The 21,709-nt window shown below is 44.9% G+C and overlaps 4 protein-coding genes across 4 annotated transcripts; 2 read left to right on the forward strand and 2 right to left on the reverse strand.

Annotated features, from left to right (window-relative positions):
- Positions 1 to 2,627: 2,627 nt before the first annotated feature.
- On the forward strand, positions 2,628 to 3,697 carry LOC128706831 (ADP,ATP carrier protein 2). Its single transcript, XM_053801772.1, has 3 exons — positions 2,628 to 3,052; positions 3,139 to 3,266; positions 3,348 to 3,697. Exons 1-3 carry the CDS (start codon positions 2,628 to 2,630, stop codon positions 3,695 to 3,697), a joined length of 903 nt encoding a protein of 300 aa, XP_053657747.1.
- Positions 3,698 to 5,500: 1,803 nt separating this feature from the next.
- LOC128719947 (vesicle transport protein GOT1B) lies at positions 5,501 to 6,074 on the reverse strand. The gene is made up of 3 exons (XM_053813590.1): positions 6,050 to 6,074; positions 5,884 to 5,975; positions 5,501 to 5,806 (listed from the first exon to the last, which is right to left on the reverse strand). Exons 1-3 carry the CDS (start codon positions 6,072 to 6,074, stop codon positions 5,501 to 5,503), a joined length of 423 nt encoding a protein of 140 aa, XP_053669565.1.
- Positions 6,075 to 6,727: 653 nt separating this feature from the next.
- LOC128707102 (beta-parvin) lies at positions 6,728 to 8,241 on the forward strand. Its single transcript, XM_053802049.1, has 3 exons — positions 6,728 to 6,845; positions 7,194 to 7,555; positions 7,624 to 8,241. The coding sequence occupies exons 1-3, from the start codon at positions 6,728 to 6,730 to the stop codon at positions 8,239 to 8,241; spliced, it is 1,098 nt and encodes a 365-aa protein (XP_053658024.1).
- A 1,812-nt stretch (positions 8,242 to 10,053) lies between these two features.
- On the reverse strand, positions 10,054 to 11,701 carry LOC128708179 (glutamine synthetase 2 cytoplasmic). Its single transcript, XM_053803140.1, has 5 exons — positions 11,694 to 11,701; positions 11,215 to 11,396; positions 10,595 to 11,127; positions 10,279 to 10,522; positions 10,054 to 10,202 (listed from the first exon to the last, which is right to left on the reverse strand). Exons 1-5 carry the CDS (start codon positions 11,699 to 11,701, stop codon positions 10,054 to 10,056), a joined length of 1,116 nt encoding a protein of 371 aa, XP_053659115.1.
- Between the last annotated feature and the right edge of the window lie 10,008 nt (positions 11,702 to 21,709).

Genomic DNA, 21,709 nt, shown 5'->3' on the forward strand with positions numbered 1-21,709 from the left:
ACACATCCCAAATAACCACGAGTCTTGAAGAAAAGAACATTTCCTTTTGCAATCATCTTAAACCTCGGCAGAAATTTTACCAGGAAAATGGCGTGAGTATCATTAACCCACGGATACTTTGTCGGATAACGTAAAGTACCCTGGCACTATATCAACTAGTTTAGTAGATTTCCTTATCCATTGCGACCACGGAGTCACCAGCCCTGTCAGCAGTCTCACTGTTGTTCCGACTTCTCGGCGAAATGCACGGGTCACCTCATCTTCGATGTTCTACGTTATTCTCAGCTACACTTTTTGCATTATGGCTGCTGATTGGATTCCGGATCTGGGCTTTTATTCAACGCACTGGCTTTTCGGATTGCAGATTAAATCGAGATATTAAATGCCAGATCGTTTATTTTTCGCGCAAAAACTAAACCGTCCCTCACGCTCACTTCGAACTCTGGCAAACTTTTCTCGCTCCATGTAATAAGGTTACTTCCTGCATTGCTTGCCTCTTTGGTAGAAATTACAGAATTCAAATGATTTCATTGTTATTTAAGCGATTATCGCCGTATCCCCGTAACATACCCCATTGTTCGTAACACACACCATATGTTCGGCCGAACATGGCCACAGTCGAAGATCGGAAGAAATCATTGACCCAGAGACACGATTCGATGCATTTCTCACCTACAAAAGTACTTGCACTCTCGGCAACAGCTTCAGCAACATACGTGTCCGCAAATAGACCAAATACAGTGGTCCCACCATACAGCCCACCGCATGCCACCGCTGAGCCCTCGACCCTCGGTACCATGTGTAGTTTTTTGTCTCCGCTAATCGATGGGTGGTTAAAGTATTCTAATTTAGCGCACTATCCTTACAACCGCACCCATCTCGCAACGTACCTAGCGGGTGGGTAAAACCCCTACCCGAGCATCGGCATGTTCGGTTCGTGGTCAAGCTTTGAACTACAGCCAACGATACCGCGGTATCTGGTCGGGTGCGCGGAGATGCAGGATACCCGTTGTAGATCAAGGGCAGGCGCACACGCTCGCTATTTACACGCTGTACGGCGAGTTTCGCGAACACGCCAAGATGTCGGGGTTTGGAAAATGGGGAGGAAAATGATGCACGATGTACGCAAAACCACACAGACACATCAACCCAAATCCAGCAGAAAGGGCAATGGGGGGTGGATGTGATGATTTCGTGTGTTTGTCCAAACAATTCCGCTTCTACCAAACAAAGAATCAAGACACAGCGAGCGTAAACGGTAACCTTACAGCAGGCGAAACCCCCACGGCGGCAACGATCATATGATCCACACGGGTGTGTATATCGTTGGCGAGCTAGACCGTCCCTCAGCGAGGCAGCATGAGGCAATGGGAAATGGGTTTCGGGTGCATTACCGTTGCAGTCGGGTGCGGTTCGTGAACGATCGATGCATTTTGGGGCGATGATGCGCGCGCAGACAGTTTGCCCGATCGTCACATTTTGCCGAAACGCGATCAAGGGCTTCGGATTTGGTGTAAGAGCATGATAAATTCAACGCCAGACGTCACTCTCTGTCCTGCGGTCTTTTAGTAAGGATCCCATCTCAATAAGCCGCGATCTCGTGCAGCCTACAGCAGCAGCCCACCGAAAGTCACAGTAAAGGATACTTCATCCTTCAGCACACCTTAACTCAAGTACGTATCGGTAGGCGAATCCTCTCCTTTAGCAAAGTGTTGTGTTGCGTCGTTCGAACCCGAAAAATATCGGGGAAAAGGAAAAGTTACGTAATACAGACGCCATTCTTCCAAATCCGTCCCTCGTCTGTTGTTAACCACGCCATCTCGGTAGTGTAATCAGTGCATTCGCTTCGGAAAACCCGTGGGAAAATGGAAAAACAAACTGTCGCGTCTTGCATAACGCACGAAGATCGGATGACTCAATCGAAAGGAGCCATTCTGCGTGGTGATGTTTGAATGCACAATGCACCCGATTGGGTGTTGACCTCGCGACAAGTGCACTGCCAAGCGCGCCAACAAATGGCGTTTCGATGAAAATAGAACATCCGTGCATGTTTGACGAGGCTGCTGTACGGTTACGATCGATCGACCATGCAATCGGGTGGTGATGCAACAGGCGGATCGCTATTATGCTACCAACCCTGCTGATGCTCAGCTCGTTAGGATGGGAGTGACACGTGCCTATCCTAATTAAAACGACGTTTTTCTTTTCTTTTTCTTCTGTTCCCACTTTGTCTGAAGTGTTTCCGAAGTGAAACATTCCATTTCCTTTCGCTGGATAAATATAGCCCTGCGTTATCTTGTGCATTTGTGTTTGGAGGACGTGAAGCTACATGAGGCATGTCACTGGGGGCTGTTTCTACCTTTGCTTTATTACCATGGCGCATGGCGTCTAGTGGAACAAAAAAACAATGTGTCGATATATGTCGATAAGTCCGCCAGGGCAAATAAGTTGATAATCATGGTGAATCCCCATAGGAAATGGAATATCTTGCAAAGATCACCTAGAAAGGGTGTTATCCCTCTCGTCTAGACAAAATAAAACACAAGAAAAGCAGACCGAATTCGTCCAACCTGGGCCACGCCAATACTAACCTACCTTTTTCCGATGCCTTGCAGTAAACACCAACCATGCCGGGACTTTCGGATCCAGTTGCGTTCCTCAAGGATTTTGCCGCCGGTGGCATCTCGGCCGCAATCTCCAAGACGGCCGTCGCCCCGATCGAGCGCGTCAAGCTGCTGCTACAGGTTCAGCACATCTCCAAGCAGATCGCCGAGGCCGACCGCTACAAGGGCATGGTCGATTGCTTCGTGCGCATCCCGCGCGAACAGGGCTTCAGTGCCTTCTGGCGCGGTAATCTGGCCAACGTCATCCGTTACTTCCCGACGCAGGCCCTCAACTTCGCCTTCAAGGACAAGTACAAGCAGGTGTTCCTGGGCGGTGTCGACAAGAACACCCAGTTCATGCGCTACTTCGTCGGTAACCTCGCCTCCGGCGGTATGGCCGGCGCCACCTCGCTGTGCTTCGTCTACCCGCTCGATTTCGCCCGTACCCGGTAAATGGCCGTCTGCTGCGTGGCGATCAACCGAAAAAAGCAGTACATATCTAACCGAAAAAACTTGCACCCATTTCTTCCCACAGTTTGGCTGCCGATGTTGGCAAGGGTTCGGAGGCGCGTGAGTTCAAGGGTCTGGGCGATTGTCTGGGAAAGATCTTCAAGACTGACGGTCTGGTCGGTCTGTACCGAGGTTTCGGTGTATCCGTCCAGGGTGAGTTGGAGCAACTGGAATGGGTGGATCGTTGGGCTGGTTAGCGTAAAACCGACACATCTCTTACCTTCCCGTTCACAGGTATCATCATCTACCGTGCTGCCTACTTCGGCTTCTACGACACTGCCCGTGGTATGCTGCCGAACCCGAAAACTACACCATTCTACGTCAGCTGGGCCATCGCTCAGGTCGTGACCACCGTTGCCGGTATCGTGTCCTATCCCTTCGATACCGTCCGTCGTCGCATGATGATGCAGTCGGGTCGCGCCAAGTCCGAGATCGTCTACAAGAGCACGCTCCACTGTTGGGCAACGATCGCCAAGCAGGAAGGTAGCGGTGCCTTCTTCAAGGGTGCCTTCTCGAACGTGCTGCGTGGTACTGGCGGTGCATTCGTGCTGGTGTTGTACGATGAAATCAAGAAGCTCCTGTAAAACCTTCCACCCTTCCTATACGCCTACCCCTCCCCTTTAACCCACAAGATCCCGTCCCTCGTTCCTAATTCCTACCCCGCTGTAATCCCATTCCATTCCATACCAATCTGCACACCGCACAGTGTCCTAATTCCATCGAAGAAAAAAAAACGAACACAACAGTTACCAAAACAAAAAAAAAACGCCAAACGACTCGGAACTTGGTGTTCGGACAAGCCCTTTTTGTAAAAAAGCTCGATATACATTGCGCTCACACTGTAAGCTGTCACCGGCTGTAACGGACCGGTGTTTATGCGTCTTCCATCCAACCGACAAGTAAAGTGTTTTATCGAGCCCTAGTGCCATAGAGATCCTATGTTAATGTATTTAATTGTGTTCGCAATCCACCCACAAACGTACGTGTGTGTGTGTTGGTGTCTGTGTTTCATTCGATGCTCTGAACAGTACTCGACCAGAGACGGTAAAACGGACAGAGCAGGACCCGCACATCCGACGAGAGTCGACCGACCGACCGATCGCGATCATGATGTTTTTAATCGTGATCCTTCGCGTGTAGATAGAGGGAGTTTAAAAAGCTCCGCATTAGACGTTAAAGAGAAAGACATTTGAAGCAAGTATGCCAGCGACAGGAAGTAAAATATTGACGAAAAATAGTAATAAAACAAACAAAAATTCATTTTAAAAGTACTCAACGCCATGTGACTTGGACTGTCTACCGGAATCGCATCCCATCGAACGGGAAAGCATTCGGTGCGACTATAAGGAATCATTTATTGGTTAAGATTTCAAATCAAACCACCAAGGACCAATCGGACAGACACACCCATTCGCTTCGTTCGCATCGTTTTTCCTGGCTTAGTATGGTTGGGTCGTACAATTTTTCTCAGTTGGTGTAAGCATTTTCCTGGAAAGAAATATTTTCACATCTATAAGCACAACATTCTGCATGGCACTTTGGTTTTGAGGTTGTTTGTTAGTTCGAGATATTCTACGAAGGTACGTTTCGAAACGATGATTCAACTGTTAATAGAAGTTCGATTAACCTATTTAAATCATTCTATAGGCCCTGTTTTCCCCGTTTATACATGCGACGTATTGGTAATATTCGTGACTCATCGTGCGAAGCATCAGCTAGCACAAGCACTAGTGCAATTAAATCATAGTTTTCCACAAAAATGGGCTAATTAATACAAAATTTATTATCTTATGTACATATTGCTGAGAGGAAAAGTAGTACAATCATGATACATTATGGTTGAACCCGGCATTCGCTTTGTTTTCCTATTTAACCCACAGAGCTGTGCTGCTTTGTCTATCTGCTTTTCGAATCCGTTGGTTGTATCGAAACGAAACGACCAAAGAACAGACGGAAAAAAAATCACAAAACGAGCAATCTCTAGAATAGGAGATGATTTGAAAAATCATTGTCTTTTTTACGCAGCACCAACCACAAGGGTTGTTTTGGCTTACTCAACGGTTTCAGTTGTGATCGCGGTTTTTGGTTGCACGTTTGTAAAACTTTTCTTTAAAATAATTCGAACTAAACGGGAATAAAGGAATCCCTAGACCGTACGTGGTTCAATTAAACTTAACATAAAACGAGCACAAATACTTCGATCAACGACAACGTATTCCACTTCCAGTTGGTCACTTTTCTAGCTTTGCATGTGTGCAATTTTCTCCTTTGGACCGTTAATCGATAACGATCGGTGGAATGATCCACACTGCGTCGACATTTAACAAACCGCCACCAGGAAACGACGACGATCACCGATCACTGACGGGAAATGCAACTTAATCTTATCATACCGTTGTTCGGTCCGATTCGCCAGCCAACCAATCGACGGTCCTGCTAATGCCGGGCATATTGAGGATGTTGCCTAGCACTGGTACCCGACGCAAGAAGTTTATGGCCACCGGGAAGAATCCACTAAACAGCAGTATGAAGCCGTACATCTCGATCAGCATACCGATCAATGGATAGCCGAGCAGTACGATTGCAATACCCCCGAAGAATGCGATCGATGCCTTCATTTTGTGCTTTTGGAAGAAAAAGCGAAAAGTTCGTTCTAGTCCAATCACGCAAGCTAACCCGCATACGAAGAGTATCTGAGAGTAAGGGAAGGGTAATGATGCGTACATAAATACGATTTTCAAGCCATGTGTTGGTGGTATCGTTTACTTACATTTCCTATTGCCAGCAGTCCTTTATCGAACAGTAAAAGAGTGCCCAGGAACAGAAACGTTATTCCGAAGCCAGCTAAACCAACTCCGATTTCTAAAGCAGCCAAAAGCGACAAGAGATTCGCATTAATGATTCATTCGTCGGCATTCTGATTTACGCATACTTACTCTGTGTGTCGGTAATTTCGAACATTTTACTGCTGTTATTCACCTATTCTCAACCCGAGCTAAATTCTTTGTCGTAATCGTTTGGAAAAGCGCTGGTGTGTTTGGACCTGCTGTTTTCTCCACGTCATTCGGCGCGGAAACTCTTCGCAGCTTTAAGTTGCTCCGTGTTGCTTTTAAATGTAAATTATCTATGTGTCCACTGCTGGTTCGGCGCAGTCAGGCGTCGAAGGACTTGTTGATTAATTATGAGCCATTTTTATCCGTACAATAATTGAACAATCGGCGGAAAATTATGAAAAATTTGTCACGAAAAGTTGCACCAGTTGCACCCAACAAAACCGATGACATTTATTTGTTTGACGTTGCTGACTGTTTTGGCTGGAACTGTCGCACGGGCTCCCTTCGGAAACGCCGTAGATTCTGGTTTGAAATTGTTGCATCAAAAATACTTTGATAACGAGGATTATTACGATTCAAGTGCGAGAAATAACAACATCTTTTAGCATTGCAACTTTATGCACTTCTAGGTATTGTTCAGCTGAATAAATGATTACTTTCATAAATTTAAAGCCCCTGCTTTTGGAGCGACTTTGGCTACTGTCAAACAGCTGTCAATGCATTGTTGCAAGCAAGAGAAAAAAACAACAATCCTAGCGAAAGTGCAACATAAATTCCGGAATGTCCACCTTAAATCGTCCGAAATCTCCCAGAACTCCTACGTCCGGGAGAACTGATAAGGAGGAGAGCATCTGGGACAAAATTGGAACTCTGGGAAGGAAGAAACGCATAAAGGAAGGTAAGCAAAAGATGGCACGACCGAAACGATTGCTGAATTGCTGTGGCAACAAAAGTGTACATTTCCATTTATGGTAGCTATTCCCGTTGACCCAACGGGATGAAAAGTGTTGTGATTCATTATTTGTAGACTTACGATTGAAGTCCGATCATTTACTCGAATTGGTTTATAAAGATTGTGACCTGTATTTGTGATTAGTAGCACAGTTGTGAATAAAGTCAATCTTCCACCTCGATCATATGGGCGTGTGGGTTGATCGTCATACGCCCAAACAATGACGTAAACAACTCTCAATGTACGGAGTAAACATTACATTTTTGTATGGGTTTTCTATTTCGGTCCCGGCAGTGCAAGAAATCCAAGAGGAAGGCAAGATTGCGATCGACTCGCCCGGAAGTCCCAATGCACCGATCATTCCCCCGGAGGATTACAATTTGGAGGACAATGAATCTCGCTCGATTATTCAGCCTGCTTCGTTGCAAATGCCAAAGGTGAAGGAACTGCTCCAGGTGCTGATCGATTGGATCAACGACGAGCTGGTGGAGGAACGTATTATCGTCACCAACATCGAGGAAGATTTGTACGACGGCCAGGTACTGCAGAAGCTGTGGGAAAAGCTGTCCAACAACAAACTAAACGTACCGGAAGTAACACAGTCCGCCGAAGGTCAACGCCAGAAGTTGTCAGTAGTGCTGAACGCTGTAAACCATGTAAGGCTTTAACCGAACCGATATTGTAATGTGATTTATTGATATGCTTACAAATTGTATGCTTTTAGACTCTTGGCTATCACCATAACACTCCGAAGTGGACAGTGGAAAGTATACACACAAAAAACATTGTTTCGATTTTGCATTTGCTAGTCGCACTGGTACGCCACTACCGCGCACCAATCCGTCTGCCGGACAATGTTTTCGTAACGGTGGTAATGGTACAGAAGCTGAACGGAAAGCTCACCAGCCAACGGTTCCAGGAGCAAATCACCCAATCGTACGACGATGTCGGTATGCGCTGCGAACCGGACGCATTCGATACGCTGTTCGATCACGCCCCGGACAAGCTGAAGGTGGTGCAACGATCGTTGATTTCGTTCGTAAACAAACATCTGCACAAACTAAACTTCGAAGCAGCCGATTTGAGCACCGACTTCAAGGATGGTGTATTTTTGTGCCTGTTAATGGGGCTGTTGGGAGGATTCTTTGTACCGCTGCATGATTTCCATCTAACGCCCAAGGATGCCGATCAGATGACGCACAATGTGGCGTTCGCGTTCGAGCTGATGATGGATCAGGGACTGAGACCGAAAGCACGACCCGAGGATATTGTGAACATGGATTTAAAGTCCACCCTGCGAGTGCTGTACACCCTGTTCACGAAGTATCGCAACAACCCTTGAGCATCGTGGTTCTAACCACGCACCGAGAGCAGCAATCAACCCCCTCACTTTTAGACAGCTAACCAATGTGCCTTCCGTTTTTATTGTATGTAATTGCAAACGCATGTAGAGTATTAACATGTAAGTATGCGAAATCAGTCATTCGGTATTGGTGTCTCGGAAAGCTTTCATTTTTCATTTCTTTCCAGAGGACAACTAATTATATTTATACCCACTGGGTTTCTCGGACGAAGATGTGCCTTTAACGTGTGTTTCATTGTTTACAACTTAACTAGTGATTAAATCTGTAACAGTCGATGTTGCTAACGTTTGCAGAACAAATAAAAACAAAACAAAAACGTTTACGAAACTAACCAAACTCAAGGATGGATTTTCTATCGTTTTTGTCTGCTGGATGATGGTGAATGTATCGATAATAATGAAAGAAACACGACAAGCGTGTTATAATCTAGCTGCGAGCTGGACCATCTTTGTCAAACGCTTGCTGGCATGTTCGATAACGATCACAGAATGAAACGAGAAACAAAACCAAAAGGCTTTCAAAAGCTAATTTTAACCATTTTCTATTCGGCCCGATGATTGTGAATGCCGTTGAAATGATATTCCGGTTTTTATTAGTGCTGTAATTGCTCTCCCTCGTTTAGAGGCTCTATCTTAATTGGCGATATTAAGCAAACAGCAACTTAGCACCTCTTGCAAGCGATCGAATTAGTGTATAAAATGCAGATAAACATAAAGGAACGATCGAAACGTACAACTGCAGCAATATGTTACACACAGTTGTTAATGAATGTTGATTTCGAGCATAGAATAAAACATTAGCATGCAAACTGCTTCATTGAACTATTCAAACAATATAGGTGAACGCTATAAATCTTTCCACATGTCCGGACAAATAGTTTATTTATCGCCACTAATTGATATGCACGCTGCGTAAATAGTAATGTACGCATGTTGCAAACAATATCTGAAGTTTAAACCCTGCATGCACCCGCCGTATCGACGCTTGTGTTTGCATGTGTGTAGGTATGTAACTGCGATTCATTACGCGACGGCTGTCACTCACCGTGTCGTTCAAGTTCAAGCGCAACCTAGTGAGTTTCTGCTGGTTATTTTTACTACCTCGGGTTTCTTTCTGCTGCTCGTCGTTGCCGGACGTCTATTGCTGCGATGTAACAACACAACACATTTGCAACGGTTATAATTGCACCACCAAGCCTATTGTCGACCGTTGCAGCGTGGGTAATTATCGGTAAACAAGACAAGTGATTTACGGATCAGATATGCGTGTCGTGTCGGTGTAAAAGCCCCACGCTGAGTTAATCGTTACCGATGAGTAACTAGTTTTCCTCGCTGATAGTTGTTGTTATCTCCTGCAAATACCTGCGTAACGGATGTTACACTACCGCTGAGAACAAATTCAAGCACGTGTTCATTAACTTTTTTTTTTTAATGATTTTACATCTTTTTATTTCGCTTTTCGAGATTGCACAAACAACCTATATCGTATGTTCCTTCAGATTGTAAACACGCTTCATAGCACGCTGAGGTAAGAGAAACGGATAGTAGTGGGATTTGCAAGTTACATGTCCTTGCGTAACTATAGTAACTAATACTAAACAGAGCGGTAGATAAAAAAAAAAACAGTAAAACAAATACGCGATCCGATCAAACAAATGGATCTGCAGATACTGAATGCATTATTACAACTGATGTTTTTCCCCCTTTTTTTTTTTTGTTCAGAATGGAAATACAACTCTCCAAAACATGGAATGTCCGACGACACGAATACCGATTACAGTGAATATCATCTTACTCGTTCAGGCATATTGTGCGCAGAATGGCCTCGGAGACACTGTACGGATCGCAGTTGGAGCTGGGGCGACGATCCTCGAAGTAACCGAACCCTTGGTCGGAAACACCACGCGGAATACGAATCGAGCAGCCACGATTTGCGACACCTGCGGGAAAGTATACGTTGAGCGTCCCATCTCACAGGCGAACCGGACCTTCGCACGGGCAATTCGTGGTACTTACCGGCATTAAAATCGTGGATCGAGCTAGTTTCGTGCTTTCCCGTCAGACGGCGTTCGTTGTCCTTTCCACCGTGCGGATCGTAGGCACGGATGTGCCGTTCGTGGTGCTTCGACAGCTTGGCGATCGCGCTCTCGATCTCAGCCAAACCGCCCGGTTCGCGCATCGTCTTCGTGGATACGTTCGTGTGTGCTCCCGCTCCGTTCCAATCGCCCTGCATCGGTTTCGGGTCCAGCGTGGCAACGATCTGGTCGAAGGGAATGAAATCTTTGAGTATCTGTTCCAAATTTTAAATAACACCCCACCCATCGGTACGTACTCCAAACTCTTCCGACACGCGGTGCAGCAGAAACCGGGACATCCACAGATCATCCCCAATCTGGATGCCTTCGCACGGTCCAACCTGATATTCCCACTGGGCCGGCATGACTTCCGCGTTGGTGCCACAAATCTTTACGCCCGCGTACAGACAGGCCCGGTAGTGTGCGTCGACGATGTCACGCGCGTACACCTTGTCCGCACCGACTCCACAGTAGTACGGTCCCTGCGGTCCCGGGAAACCGTTCTTCGGCCAACCGAGCGGACGGCCGTCAACGTCCAGCAGCGTGTACTCCTGCTCGATACCGAACCACGGCTTTTCGTCGGCCGTCTTCTGGCACACCTCCAGGCACGATTTGCGCTTGTTCGATTCGGTCGGTGTGCCGTCGTAGTAGTACGTTTCGCACAGCACCAGAATGTTGTTGCCGCGTCGGAACGGGTCACGGTAGATGGCCACCGGGTGCAGATAGACGTCCGAATTGGAACCTTCCGCCTGGTAGGTGGAGCTACCATCATAATTCCAGATTGGCAGCTCTGCGAAGAAAACAAAACAGCAAACATGCTCGTTAGTTCGAGGCCGAGCGAGACCCGGATGGGAGGGATCGGATCGGAAAAGCTTACCACTCGGTGACTGGGGAATGAACTCGAGCGTGCGGTCCTTGCAGCGGACGTTCTCGTCCGTACCATCGATCCAGATGTACGTCGCCTGTATCTTACCGTCCGGCATCGGCAAGGACATGTACTTGTCGAGCAGCGACTTGTTGATGTGCGCATTCGGCGACAGTTCCAGCGTATGCGTCATTCTGTCGGGGATAGAGGAAACAAAGCGATTCGCGACTCATCATTGAGTTTTCCGCTTTAAACCCGGACTGCAACGACCTCGTGGCCGTGGCGATCGAAACGAAATCTCTTTATGTGAACTCTACTCGTCAAGTACGCCAAGCAGATGCAACGGATTCTATTTTTGAACGCAACGCGGATGATTAACCTAACCACGGAAACAATGATCATATGGAGAACTCTTTGTAGGTGGTAGGGGTGAAGGCAAAAATGTCGCCAATTGTAGCTTCAACAAGGTCACTTCCACACACGACACTCACCCAACCATCTTGATCTTTGTTTTGGGAGCAAGTGGGAACTAAACAACTCAATCGACAACGAATTAGTGTTAGGAATTGGTTCTGTCCAAAAACACTCCCCTGTCCGGGCTGGCTGCTAGTAAACACAGTGCTACACACAGTCTGACTGACTGGCCCGGTGGTTCCGATTGCTCTATCTTTTATCGGTACGATCGCTTCGGTCGAGCGGACCCTTCAACGGCTAGGTGTCAAAAGTCCGTCACCCGTCCAGGATCGGTGCTGGCCGTTGGCAAAAATCCATCCAGCCATGGGCGCTTTGCTAATTAACATCACGCCGTTTGGTGGTGGTGGCAAAGCATATCCATTAGAATAGACGGAACGCCGGGCGCACAGGTGCTAGTGATTCGATTAGTATGATTAGTTGAGACCGTGAGTCTGAAGATCGTATACTGCAACTGGCGAAACGGCTTGCCTCAAACTGAAACCTTTTGTAGGGATGTATTGAGCAACTGTATTGCGTAGTAGTTGTGGACGGTAGCAATGAAAGGTTAGCCCTACCAATCGTAACAGCGTGCGGCACTGTAGTGCCAACAATCGTAATTGGTAAATATTATTTAACAAACAGATGGCTGAATAGATGAGTTTGAAAGATGATCCGTTAACCCGGTTTAAAACTGGCACTATGTATGCGCGATTCTATCAGATCGATCGAACGATCGAATCAGTGTCGAATCGAGGTAAATATGCTATATATTTGGAAGAGTTGGGTGTAAAAAATGGGACGGCCCAATAGTGTATTGGTAGCGGCGCCGGTCTTCACACTACAGGACCGGTCCAAAATCCCATCCAGATCAATCCCCTGTACGCAGGACTGATTATCCAGCTACGGATAAATAAAGTCAAACAAGTTGGAAATGGCAGGCTTCGTGACTTCGTGAGAGACTTCGTGAGGGGTTGTTGAGCCAAGAAAGAAGATATAAAAGATAATATTCAATAAAATCATCTTCATCTTCTTATTCTTCTTCAAATATATCATGAGAATTTACGCGTTTTACACTCAGAAGTTCGAAAAAATGTCATTAAGAAGTGAATTATAAAACAAATTATACCAATTAGAGAACTTCCAACATGGAAACGGTGTAGTTCCTCAAGTTTTTTAAGGTTCTTCAAGAAACTTCAGGTCAATCGATTCAAATTATTTTTTGTTTGAGCAATCATGATTGTCGAACTGCAAGACCTTTTTTTTAGAGTTAAATCGCGTTTGAACATGGAACCATAGGCGTTTTTACATGGCGATTCGGTAGCTATTTGCGCAATATTTACGAAACCATTGCTGCATTGCATTGTGCATTGCTGAGTGCAGTGCATTAAATTTCTTTTCTATTTTATTGAATTCTATTAGATTTCAACATTGTTTATACAATAAGAACGGCCAGGCCGTATTGCTTACAACTAACGAGGAAGCTTAATCTGAGATACAATTCACAAACGTTTGAAGACATTTCCTTCTCCAAACCGTGAAAGGTCACCTTATCCCGGGTGTACTCAGCCAGATTTCAACATTGTTATATATAAAAATCGTAACACGGAGAGTAGACTTTGACGATACTAGGAGAGTTATCGCGATTATTATTATTCACGGCCAATTGGTGTAATTTTGTTGCCGTTCGGCTCATCGTCGGTTTAGTCAATTCTAAAAGTCCTTTAAGCCCCTTTCTTCAAAAATGACCGTACTGAATGTTCCAATAAGATGGTAATACCACTTTAAATCGCTCTCTTCACTCCCTGCCTTTGCTTTACTGCTGCTACCATACAAAAACGACGTACGATTGATCGACCCGTTCTGCCTGTATGGTAATTTATTCTAATCCCTGTTTTCCATTTTTCCAACCCCTACACACATTCCGGAGCGTATTTTTCATAACACAAACCGTTACCATTTTTCATCGCTCGCGCAAACCAACACCACGTTTGCACAATTTCATAGGCTTGCGTATGGCCACAAGTGCACTGGGTTTATCATGCACCGTACTGTCAATTCATCAATCGACTGGCATGTGGAAACGATACGGGGGGAGGGAGGGAGGTGGTAAGAGGGAGGAGAAAATTAACTCGGCCACCAGCTGATGCACATCAGTTGGCCTCGGTCGCGGTCGAAGGCTGATTGCATCGACGCGCATCTGTCAACGGTGTCAGCGATCTAGCCCCGATGCGAACGGGTGTTGCTTTTAAACTCTCTATGTAATTGCTCACAACTCTGTGTATGTGTGGGAGGGGGGGGGGGGGGGGGGGGGTAGTTTGTGACTCACTATAAACGAATGCATTTATCTGCATGCCGGTGCGCATTGTGCACGTAAATGCACAATTACTCGCAAAATTGATACCATTGGCTGGCTGCGATCGTTTCTAACCTGTTCGATGTTCCTTGAACCTGACCTTCAAAACGATCGGTTTGTCGTCTTTTCATTATATACTTCCTGTTGTACTTATAACTAAACTTAAGAGCAAAAAAATATTACATTACGAATAACACATTGGTTAGGGCAATTGTTGGGAGCAGGGAGCATATTGCTCGAGTGAAGAATTCAATTTGCACATTTACTTTCACCGAAGCGCAACATATAGCAACACCCACCCACAAATAAAATCTTCTCCCTTCAGCATTCCAACCCCAGGACTCATCTTCACTGGACCGGTTGGATCAAGTACCAAGCGCCTCCACCAGTATCCAACCCCACTTGCATACGACATTGGGGGGGGGGGGGGCCACACTCGTTTTCGGGTGTTTAAAGGGCACGTCAATTGGATAAGTATCGTTGAGTGGTATTATGCAGAAGAAAAAAAATCATCCAGCGCGAAATGGGTGCCATTGGCGCAAACAACATTGCTGCCCACCAATCAACGGGCCTGTCCTGGTCGTACGGCCATTATGTGCCGCATTTGCACGACTAAACGAATCCGCTTGATACATAAAGCATTAAACAAAACGTGCGGTGTATTTGTGGGGTTGATTGATCCTAATGGAACACTCGCACAATAGTCGGAAGAGGGTTTCGAATTTGCTAAAGGTGCTTTTTCTTTGAGCACGGAGTGGATTAAATTTAGCGCTAAAAGGTGCGTGATCGGAAATGATCGAGAGTTCGGGAACTGGTAGATCATACGCTCCGTAGTACGTTAAACTATTCGAAAGATTATCTCATCGTTCTCATCCTAATTAACATCCCTGCTCTATTTTACCTATCGTCCCATTCATCATCTCGGCGCGTCGCTTTTAGCAGATCATGTCATCAACAAACACAGGCCACAGCTCTCCCCTTTCCCATACTCTCTCACTCGATCGAACACTTTATATATTTAGTTTGATGTGTCTATTAAAAAAAATCAGACAAACACAAACCATCCCCCGGTCTGGGGATCTTCGGCGTGTTCCTCCACTGTCGCCATTACATGATGCACATCCGGTGCGACGGGCAATAGAAAAACCCCCACGCAATAATCAATCCCCCGTGTCGCTACCTGGTCACATCTCACGAACCACAAATTTGCGTTTTTGGCAGCGTTCGGTTGAACCGGTGCCGTTGGTGCCAGAAATTTGCCAGAAAGAGTGACGTTACACGGTTCGCCAACGTATTCAACGGGTGCATCCGGTGCATCAAAGTGCAAGCGCAAACAGTTCAATCTCACTTCACTTGCCGTTTGTGTTGTGGATTGCGATCTTTGCGGCGTGATAGCGAAAGCAACGATAAATTCCCCGCATAACTAAAGCGGACAACGTGATTTGCGATCGGATTATTTCCGGGTGCGAGTCCAGCTTCGTCTGATAAGCTTTCCGACAAGAAAATCGGTAATCTTAGTGACGCATTCGTCCACAAACAACGCCATCTTTTCTATCAGAACAAAGGCGCGCTGGATCGCGTTCTGCGATCAGTTCTTTATCTTCAGCGGTGTTCGCACTCCGTGCGCTGCAATAACTCACGTTTGATCTTGTCGGTTTCAGTGTCGATCGATAGTTTAGAACGAATGCACTGATAAGCTGCCTTCTGCACGCACACACACACACACACGCGATCAAGCTGATAAGGTAAGGAACGGTGGTAAAGATATCGAACGGATCACTTTATCACTTTAGTGCCACTGTTTGAAAGGAACCCCCCCCAGGGTACTCCGGAACGATGAAAGACACGTGCACACGCTAGCTGTACGAACGATGGACTGTGGATGGTACTGACATCGTACGGTTGCTTTATATCGTCGACGACCGATTCAATCGCCGATCGGGTGTACGCGTCGTCACCGAGTTGCCGTGATGACGTCACACCACAAACAGCCGTTCCCCGGCGGGTGGCGGTATGCAACCCGGGCGGAATCGTACTCAAAACAAAAACGCAACAATCGCAGCGGTACCTGCAGGCACTTGGGCCACCAACACCACCGTACCCCGCGGCTGGAAACGATGGTAGTGTGCAACTGTGAGTGCCGTGGAGTGCGTGGAAAATGACTCGGCACGGCAGCATTCATTCTCGAAGGTCGTCGCTTGTGTGGCTACGCCTACTGTTCGTCCCTTATCACTTTGCATCGCTTTTGCCTTTCCGCCAAAAAGGACAAACGTGAGACGGAGATTTCGATTTCGGCTTGTTTTCGGCGACATTAAATCGGCCCGACGGTCAGCATGGATGCATAATGAATGCGGTCGGTATGATCTATTAAATTCACATAAACGTGCCGACACAGACCGACGGTGTCGGTGCGGCTCGGTAGCATTTCGGCAATAAATAATTAGGCGTGATACGTTACAGATTTTGAAGCAGATTGGGAAGGTATTAAAATATTAGGCGATTTCAAGAAATTCGAGTGGCTCTTAATTGTTCAGATAATAATACAAACATTTCTGTGCCTTCAACATTTCTGCTTTCCTTAAAAATTAAGGCATGTATTTTGGGGTTTAAATTTGAATTTAAGAAAACTTCCCAACTCTTTAATTGATAATCAAGTCCAAATAGCCTTTAGACAGCACAAACTTGACAGTGAGTTCCTTTGTACATCGTAGGTCGATCTAATACCTCAACTTGTATAACGCCTTAAACTCGTATGTCGCGCAATCGTTGTATTTATTGAACTATTGCTCGTTTGGGAATATTATTGGATAAATCTCATTGAGAATTATTATTCTGAATTAATCGCAAAATGCATCAGAAGATTCTTGAATTATCAAAAATAGAAAAATCCTCAAAGTTTAATGAGTTTTCAAAGATTCATAGACTCTCAACTTTTTTTTATGAGTTCTATCAAAAATAGACTAACTCAGAAAGATTCATGAATCTCCAAGGAATCATGTTTTAGCTCATGCTTTTGCAGCTTCATTCGATGAGAAGGTACTAATAATTAAAACCGATAAAATAACCCCAGCACAGCAAACATTCGAACATAGGGAAGCCCTTGCGATGAATCTATGAGTATTCATTATACTATGAGGGTTTATCAATCTTTTGAGAATCGACTCATGATTTGAATGACTCACTAAAGAATCGTATGAGTAACACCGCTAAACAGCTCCATAAATCCATAAATTTGTTTGATTCTTTTGTCAGAAGTTTGTAAGATTTAGCTATAGAGCTCCTGCTACTGCCAAGTTCCTTAACTTAGTTTTAGTAATTATTGCATTAGCAGTGATTTGCATTATGGCTGTTCAAAACAATCACCAATTGTTAGCATTAACATACACACACAAGGCTACATGGGTCATACAGGCCTATTAAATGAGATGTTAATTATCAACCATTTCTTTGTGAAAACAGCATCTCTTTCCGCTCAGCTCAAGATCAGCGACAACTTGCGTAATAATCAGTTTTTCTAAGGCCGTTTCCGTTACGCGTCGGATGAACACAAAAAAGCTTACCGCGCCGACGACGCTCGCGTGATTATCGTCTTCACGCTGTGAGGCGACGCCATCGGTACGAAACACCTGGCACGGTCGGAACTCAAAATGCGTGCGTGGTTAGCTGGAGAATCGTATGGAACCGAAAGCGCTGTATGCGTCGCTATGTTGATATTACACACACGAACTTTGAAAGGTTCTTCCTTCATCGTTACCGAGCAGTCACAGATGGCATTAGGTCTAGGACGACAACGTTCCGTCCTTTTTCTGCACGTTTATTAGTAGCGAGTCGGACAATTAGGCACCGTTTCAGGCAAGGGCAAAATTGATCAATACCAAGTGAGTTGTTGACAGATACCCGGAATTGTCTTCGTGCTGTCATGTCTCTTCGTGAGATAAATCTCGTAAGCAACTATCAAACAGGAAATGTACTAATTCCCGTAACCGCCCTTAGTGACTGTCAGTTAGTTTGACATTTCGTCCTTCGTTGCGCGTTGCGTGCTCAAATTTGTGCGCGTTCAAAACGGTCGTAAAAGAGAGTTTTATGGACGAATTTGCGAAATTTGCGTTACATAGTTGTACCTGCTCTGCACCACGGTCAAGTGTATGCATGGGAACTTAAAATTCCACAACTTCCCTCATCTATGGACCGATCATGTTTGTTGCTACCCAGCGAAACAATTGATAAATTATGCATTTCCCCTCAGTACGACTTGATTGCGTGCGGTTCACGATTCACTCATCATCTTTTACCAAAGCTTCAGCTTTAAACGCTGTTTCCCGAAGGAGTGGCCCGTGACGTTGACATGGCGCATTATTTATGGGCACATTCACATTGACCTGCGGAGCGCGACTAGCGTTCCTAGCTGGATCCGTGGATCTTCCCCTCCCCAAAGTACAGGTTCAGGATTTGAGGACTTTCATTTCAAGGCCATTCGAACATTCACACACGTCCAAATCTCTCCGGAGGTCGTTTAACTTATGTATGAACGCGGACCAGAACGAATGGATTGGTGGACACCATATAAAGGGAGTCGCAATTGCTCGAAATTGGAACCACAATTCGTTTTTGTTTTCGTTCAACAAGGCACCCACTGTACCGGCAATCGTCCAGCAAAGGAGGGGGCCAACGTTATGCCGGAAATAATCAACTGCACGCTAACGGGGTGTTTGTCCACGGTCGCCGCTTTACCCAGCCTAATCACCGAACCGATGCTCTCGTGACGAATGTCACCGCCGGCACTTTACTCACTCATCTCGTGCTTCTTTCGGTTATTTTTACGTCGAATCAGAATTTAAAATGCGTCGCACCGCATCGTACAGGGGTAATGATTGGATGAAGATCCAATTTGAGAAGCGATCACGCGACAATCCGTGCATCGCCGTCCAGCTGGTCGCGCACAAAAGAACATGTCACTTTCCCGCGCCAAACAGATGGACAAACATCTGTACGGTGCAAACACACTTATCCGCGGCAATCAGTATACGGCAACATGCGCGTATTTGTCATGCTCCCACAGGCAGATCTAATTACGCCTAGTTCCATTCATTGAATCGTACTACCAAGATCGGGTCTCTAGTTCCGCCCAGGTTCCCACCCGCACCTGCACGTTCTTCTCCCAATAGGCGCGTGGTAATTATCGCAGTAACGGGTCGCGGTCACGTGTTGCGAGTGGATTGCAATTAAAACGAACCACGGTTGGGTTGGGTTGGGTTCGTACATCGTGGTGGCTGCTGGTAAAGTGTCAAAGTGTTTAATACCATGCTTTGCAGCGCCGAGTCAAACAGGTTATCACCGAATATCTACATTTTCTCGTTACTTCACTAACTCGCACGCGATACGCAGCCTTTTCGTAGCGGTAAACATTCAAAATCCAAACCAAAAATGATGATTATCGGTTGTTACATTCGGTTCGCAATGTCAAGGAACTTTTGCCGGTTCATAGCACAAACTACAAGGACCCGTCCGAACGAACGAACGTAGCGCCAAATCGGATGAAATAGACCTAAAATATTTGTTTACGGTTTACTTTATTATTGTATCATTTTCCATTTTCCTATTGGTTTAACACACGTTTCGATTACCACTGCAATGTATGAGCTATATACGTTTCGTGATTTTTCGTGTCTCTCCGCCACGGCACTTCGGCGAAGAAACGGTTATGAGTTATAAGTTTACCACATTTTTTGCCTGATCATGATGCCACCTTGTATGACACACTGTCCAAATGCTCATATGCTCAGTAAACTTGTTTGAAAACGCAAAACGGAACGTTATGTGTATGATAGGTGTGGTTGCGAATGTACTATGATGTATAAAAGTTGATATTCGACATTTGTGTCCCTTGGTTGGTTTTACACCAATCTAACTCGCTCTCGGGCTAGCTGTTCTCATCTAACACTTCCGGTGTAGTCCAGTTACAGTGATACCCTGTGATCGTTTTTTTTTTGTTGCTCTTCTGGCGTGTCTTGTATTTAGGAATTGTTGTAACAAGATCGTTGCTCTTCTGCCTTCTGCCTTTCAATCCCCTATTCCAATTTTTTTCTGCAAATCCTCAACCAGACAAACCTTGCATCCAAAACGCTAGTGCTAAACACATGGCAATAGAAAGGAATTTGTTTTAATCGAACCACCCAAAAGATTATCGAATATCAAAGTGTTCCTAGGGGTTCGGTTGTCTACACTGTCACCACAAAATTTCGAATTTATTTAAGTACGCGTCTACTGCTAATCTGTGTGTTTGTTTGTGTTTTTTTTCGTTTTCATAACATTCACGCAACATAGATTGTTTTGCCGGAGCTAGAACTTTGGAATATCAATGCAAGTTATGAGAAGTGGACAAACGCTACTGAGATAAGTTATGCTATTTAATGCATTAATGCTGTTATGCTTAGTTAGCTAATTATTAAATATCGCAGAATGTTGAATGTGTTAGTAATATACTTGCCGGGCATTTTGGGGGAAAAAAAACGTAACGCATCGTCGCAACGTATCGTTGGGAAAGGATTGGGTGTGCTGTTTCGTTGAGTGTTTTCCAACCTAACCGGTTCAAGTGTTTTACTACTTATCCGACCTGGTTTAACGGTGCGAATCATTAATTTCTTTTACTCCCTTCTTCCATGATAAATCGTTTCTGTTTTGGCACCCATTTTACCTGTGTTTCTATTGCTGTGTCAGGTTTTGTTTTCACTTAAATTTGCATCGCTTAGTACCGGTGTCCTGTGTTGTGGTTTACGTCAATTCTTCAAGGTAAGCAATTGGTTGAATCGTTAACGCAACTCAACTACTCACAAAATGTCACTTATCTTTATCGGTCAAATTCTTTTAATTTTTGTTTAAATTTCGTTGAGGTTGTTCAAAGAGATTTGTTTTTTTATGCCTATCCATTTTACGCCTTGATACAAAAGTGTGTTTTTTCCATTCATTTAAATATTGTTAGACAAACGCATATCATTCAAGAAAACCCAGATAGATAAGAGCTGTCACGGTCACAAGTGGTACGGTTTTGCCAAAATGACCAAATAAGAAAATATACTCGATTATAAACAATAAAATAAGCAACATCAAACAATACATAATCATACCGAATGTTAATAGTTTTCACTTCTCCTGCCTCCATCCAGAACACACGCACATATATAATCGTAATGCATAAATTCCCTTTTCTTACATCATCCTACAGAACTGAAGCAAAACACATTTACAAACAGCAACAGAAATATACTCTTAACTAAAGTGTAAAACCTTTTTACAGCAGCTGTATTCTTTTGCATTGCACCAGTGTGCGTGAGCCCGTGCATTGCATTGAAGGATTGTGATCGTCTGTGACAAAATGAGTTCGATTTTAGAAAGCAAAACCCATTGTACACGAAACCCTTTTAAATCGGATCAAAGTAAACCATAACAAATAAACATTCTATTGCACTGTTTAGAATAGTTTAGAACGTATAACGCAATACTGACAAGTTTTGTGCAGCAGTCGGTGAAAATAGCAATGTAGGAAACGAAAGAAAATAATAACGTAACTGTTAAAAAAAATAATAATAAACTCAAGACATTTACAATGCCTGCACACTAAAAAAGCGTGTGGTGAATGGAATTTGTTAGCAAACATACATTCGTTTAAAACAGGATGACAACTAAAGTAGTGCGTAGCGAAAG

The sequence above is a fragment of the Anopheles marshallii genome, chromosome 2, assembly GCF_943734725.1.
Source record: "Anopheles marshallii chromosome 2, idAnoMarsDA_429_01, whole genome shotgun sequence".
Taxonomy (NCBI): Eukaryota; Metazoa; Arthropoda; class Insecta; order Diptera; family Culicidae; genus Anopheles; species Anopheles marshallii.

Bases quoted from the DNA above. Each gene is read 5' to 3' on its own strand.
- LOC128708179 (XM_053803140.1), bottom strand. The intron at 10,523-10,594 runs GTACGTACCGAT...CCCTTCGACCAG, and splicing joins GCGTGTCGGAAGAGTTTGGA to ATCGTTGCCACGCTGGACCC. The intron at 10,203-10,278 runs GTAAGTACCACG...ACTTTCCCGCAG, and splicing joins GATCCACGATTTTAATGCCG to GTGTCGCAAATCGTGGCTGC.
- LOC128706831 (XM_053801772.1), top strand. From the start codon at position 2,628: ATGCCGGGACTTTCGGATCCAGTTGCGTTCCTCAAGGATTTTGCCGCC. The intron at 3,053-3,138 runs GTAAATGGCCGT...TTCTTCCCACAG, and splicing joins CTCGATTTCGCCCGTACCCG to TTTGGCTGCCGATGTTGGCA. The intron at 3,267-3,347 runs GTGAGTTGGAGC...TCCCGTTCACAG, and splicing joins TTTCGGTGTATCCGTCCAGG to GTATCATCATCTACCGTGCT.
- LOC128707102 (XM_053802049.1), top strand. From the start codon at position 6,728: ATGTCCACCTTAAATCGTCCGAAATCTCCCAGAACTCCTACGTCCGGG. The intron at 6,846-7,193 runs GTAAGCAAAAGA...CGGTCCCGGCAG, and splicing joins GAAGAAACGCATAAAGGAAG to TGCAAGAAATCCAAGAGGAA. The intron at 7,556-7,623 runs GTAAGGCTTTAA...GTATGCTTTTAG, and splicing joins TGCTGAACGCTGTAAACCAT to ACTCTTGGCTATCACCATAA.
- LOC128719947 (XM_053813590.1), bottom strand. From the start codon at position 6,074: ATGTTCGAAATTACCGACACACAGA. The intron at 5,976-6,049 runs GTAAGTATGCGT...TGGCTGCTTTAG, and splicing joins CGAAATTACCGACACACAGA to AAATCGGAGTTGGTTTAGCT. The intron at 5,807-5,883 runs GTAAGTAAACGA...CCTTACTCTCAG, and splicing joins GACTGCTGGCAATAGGAAAT to ATACTCTTCGTATGCGGGTT.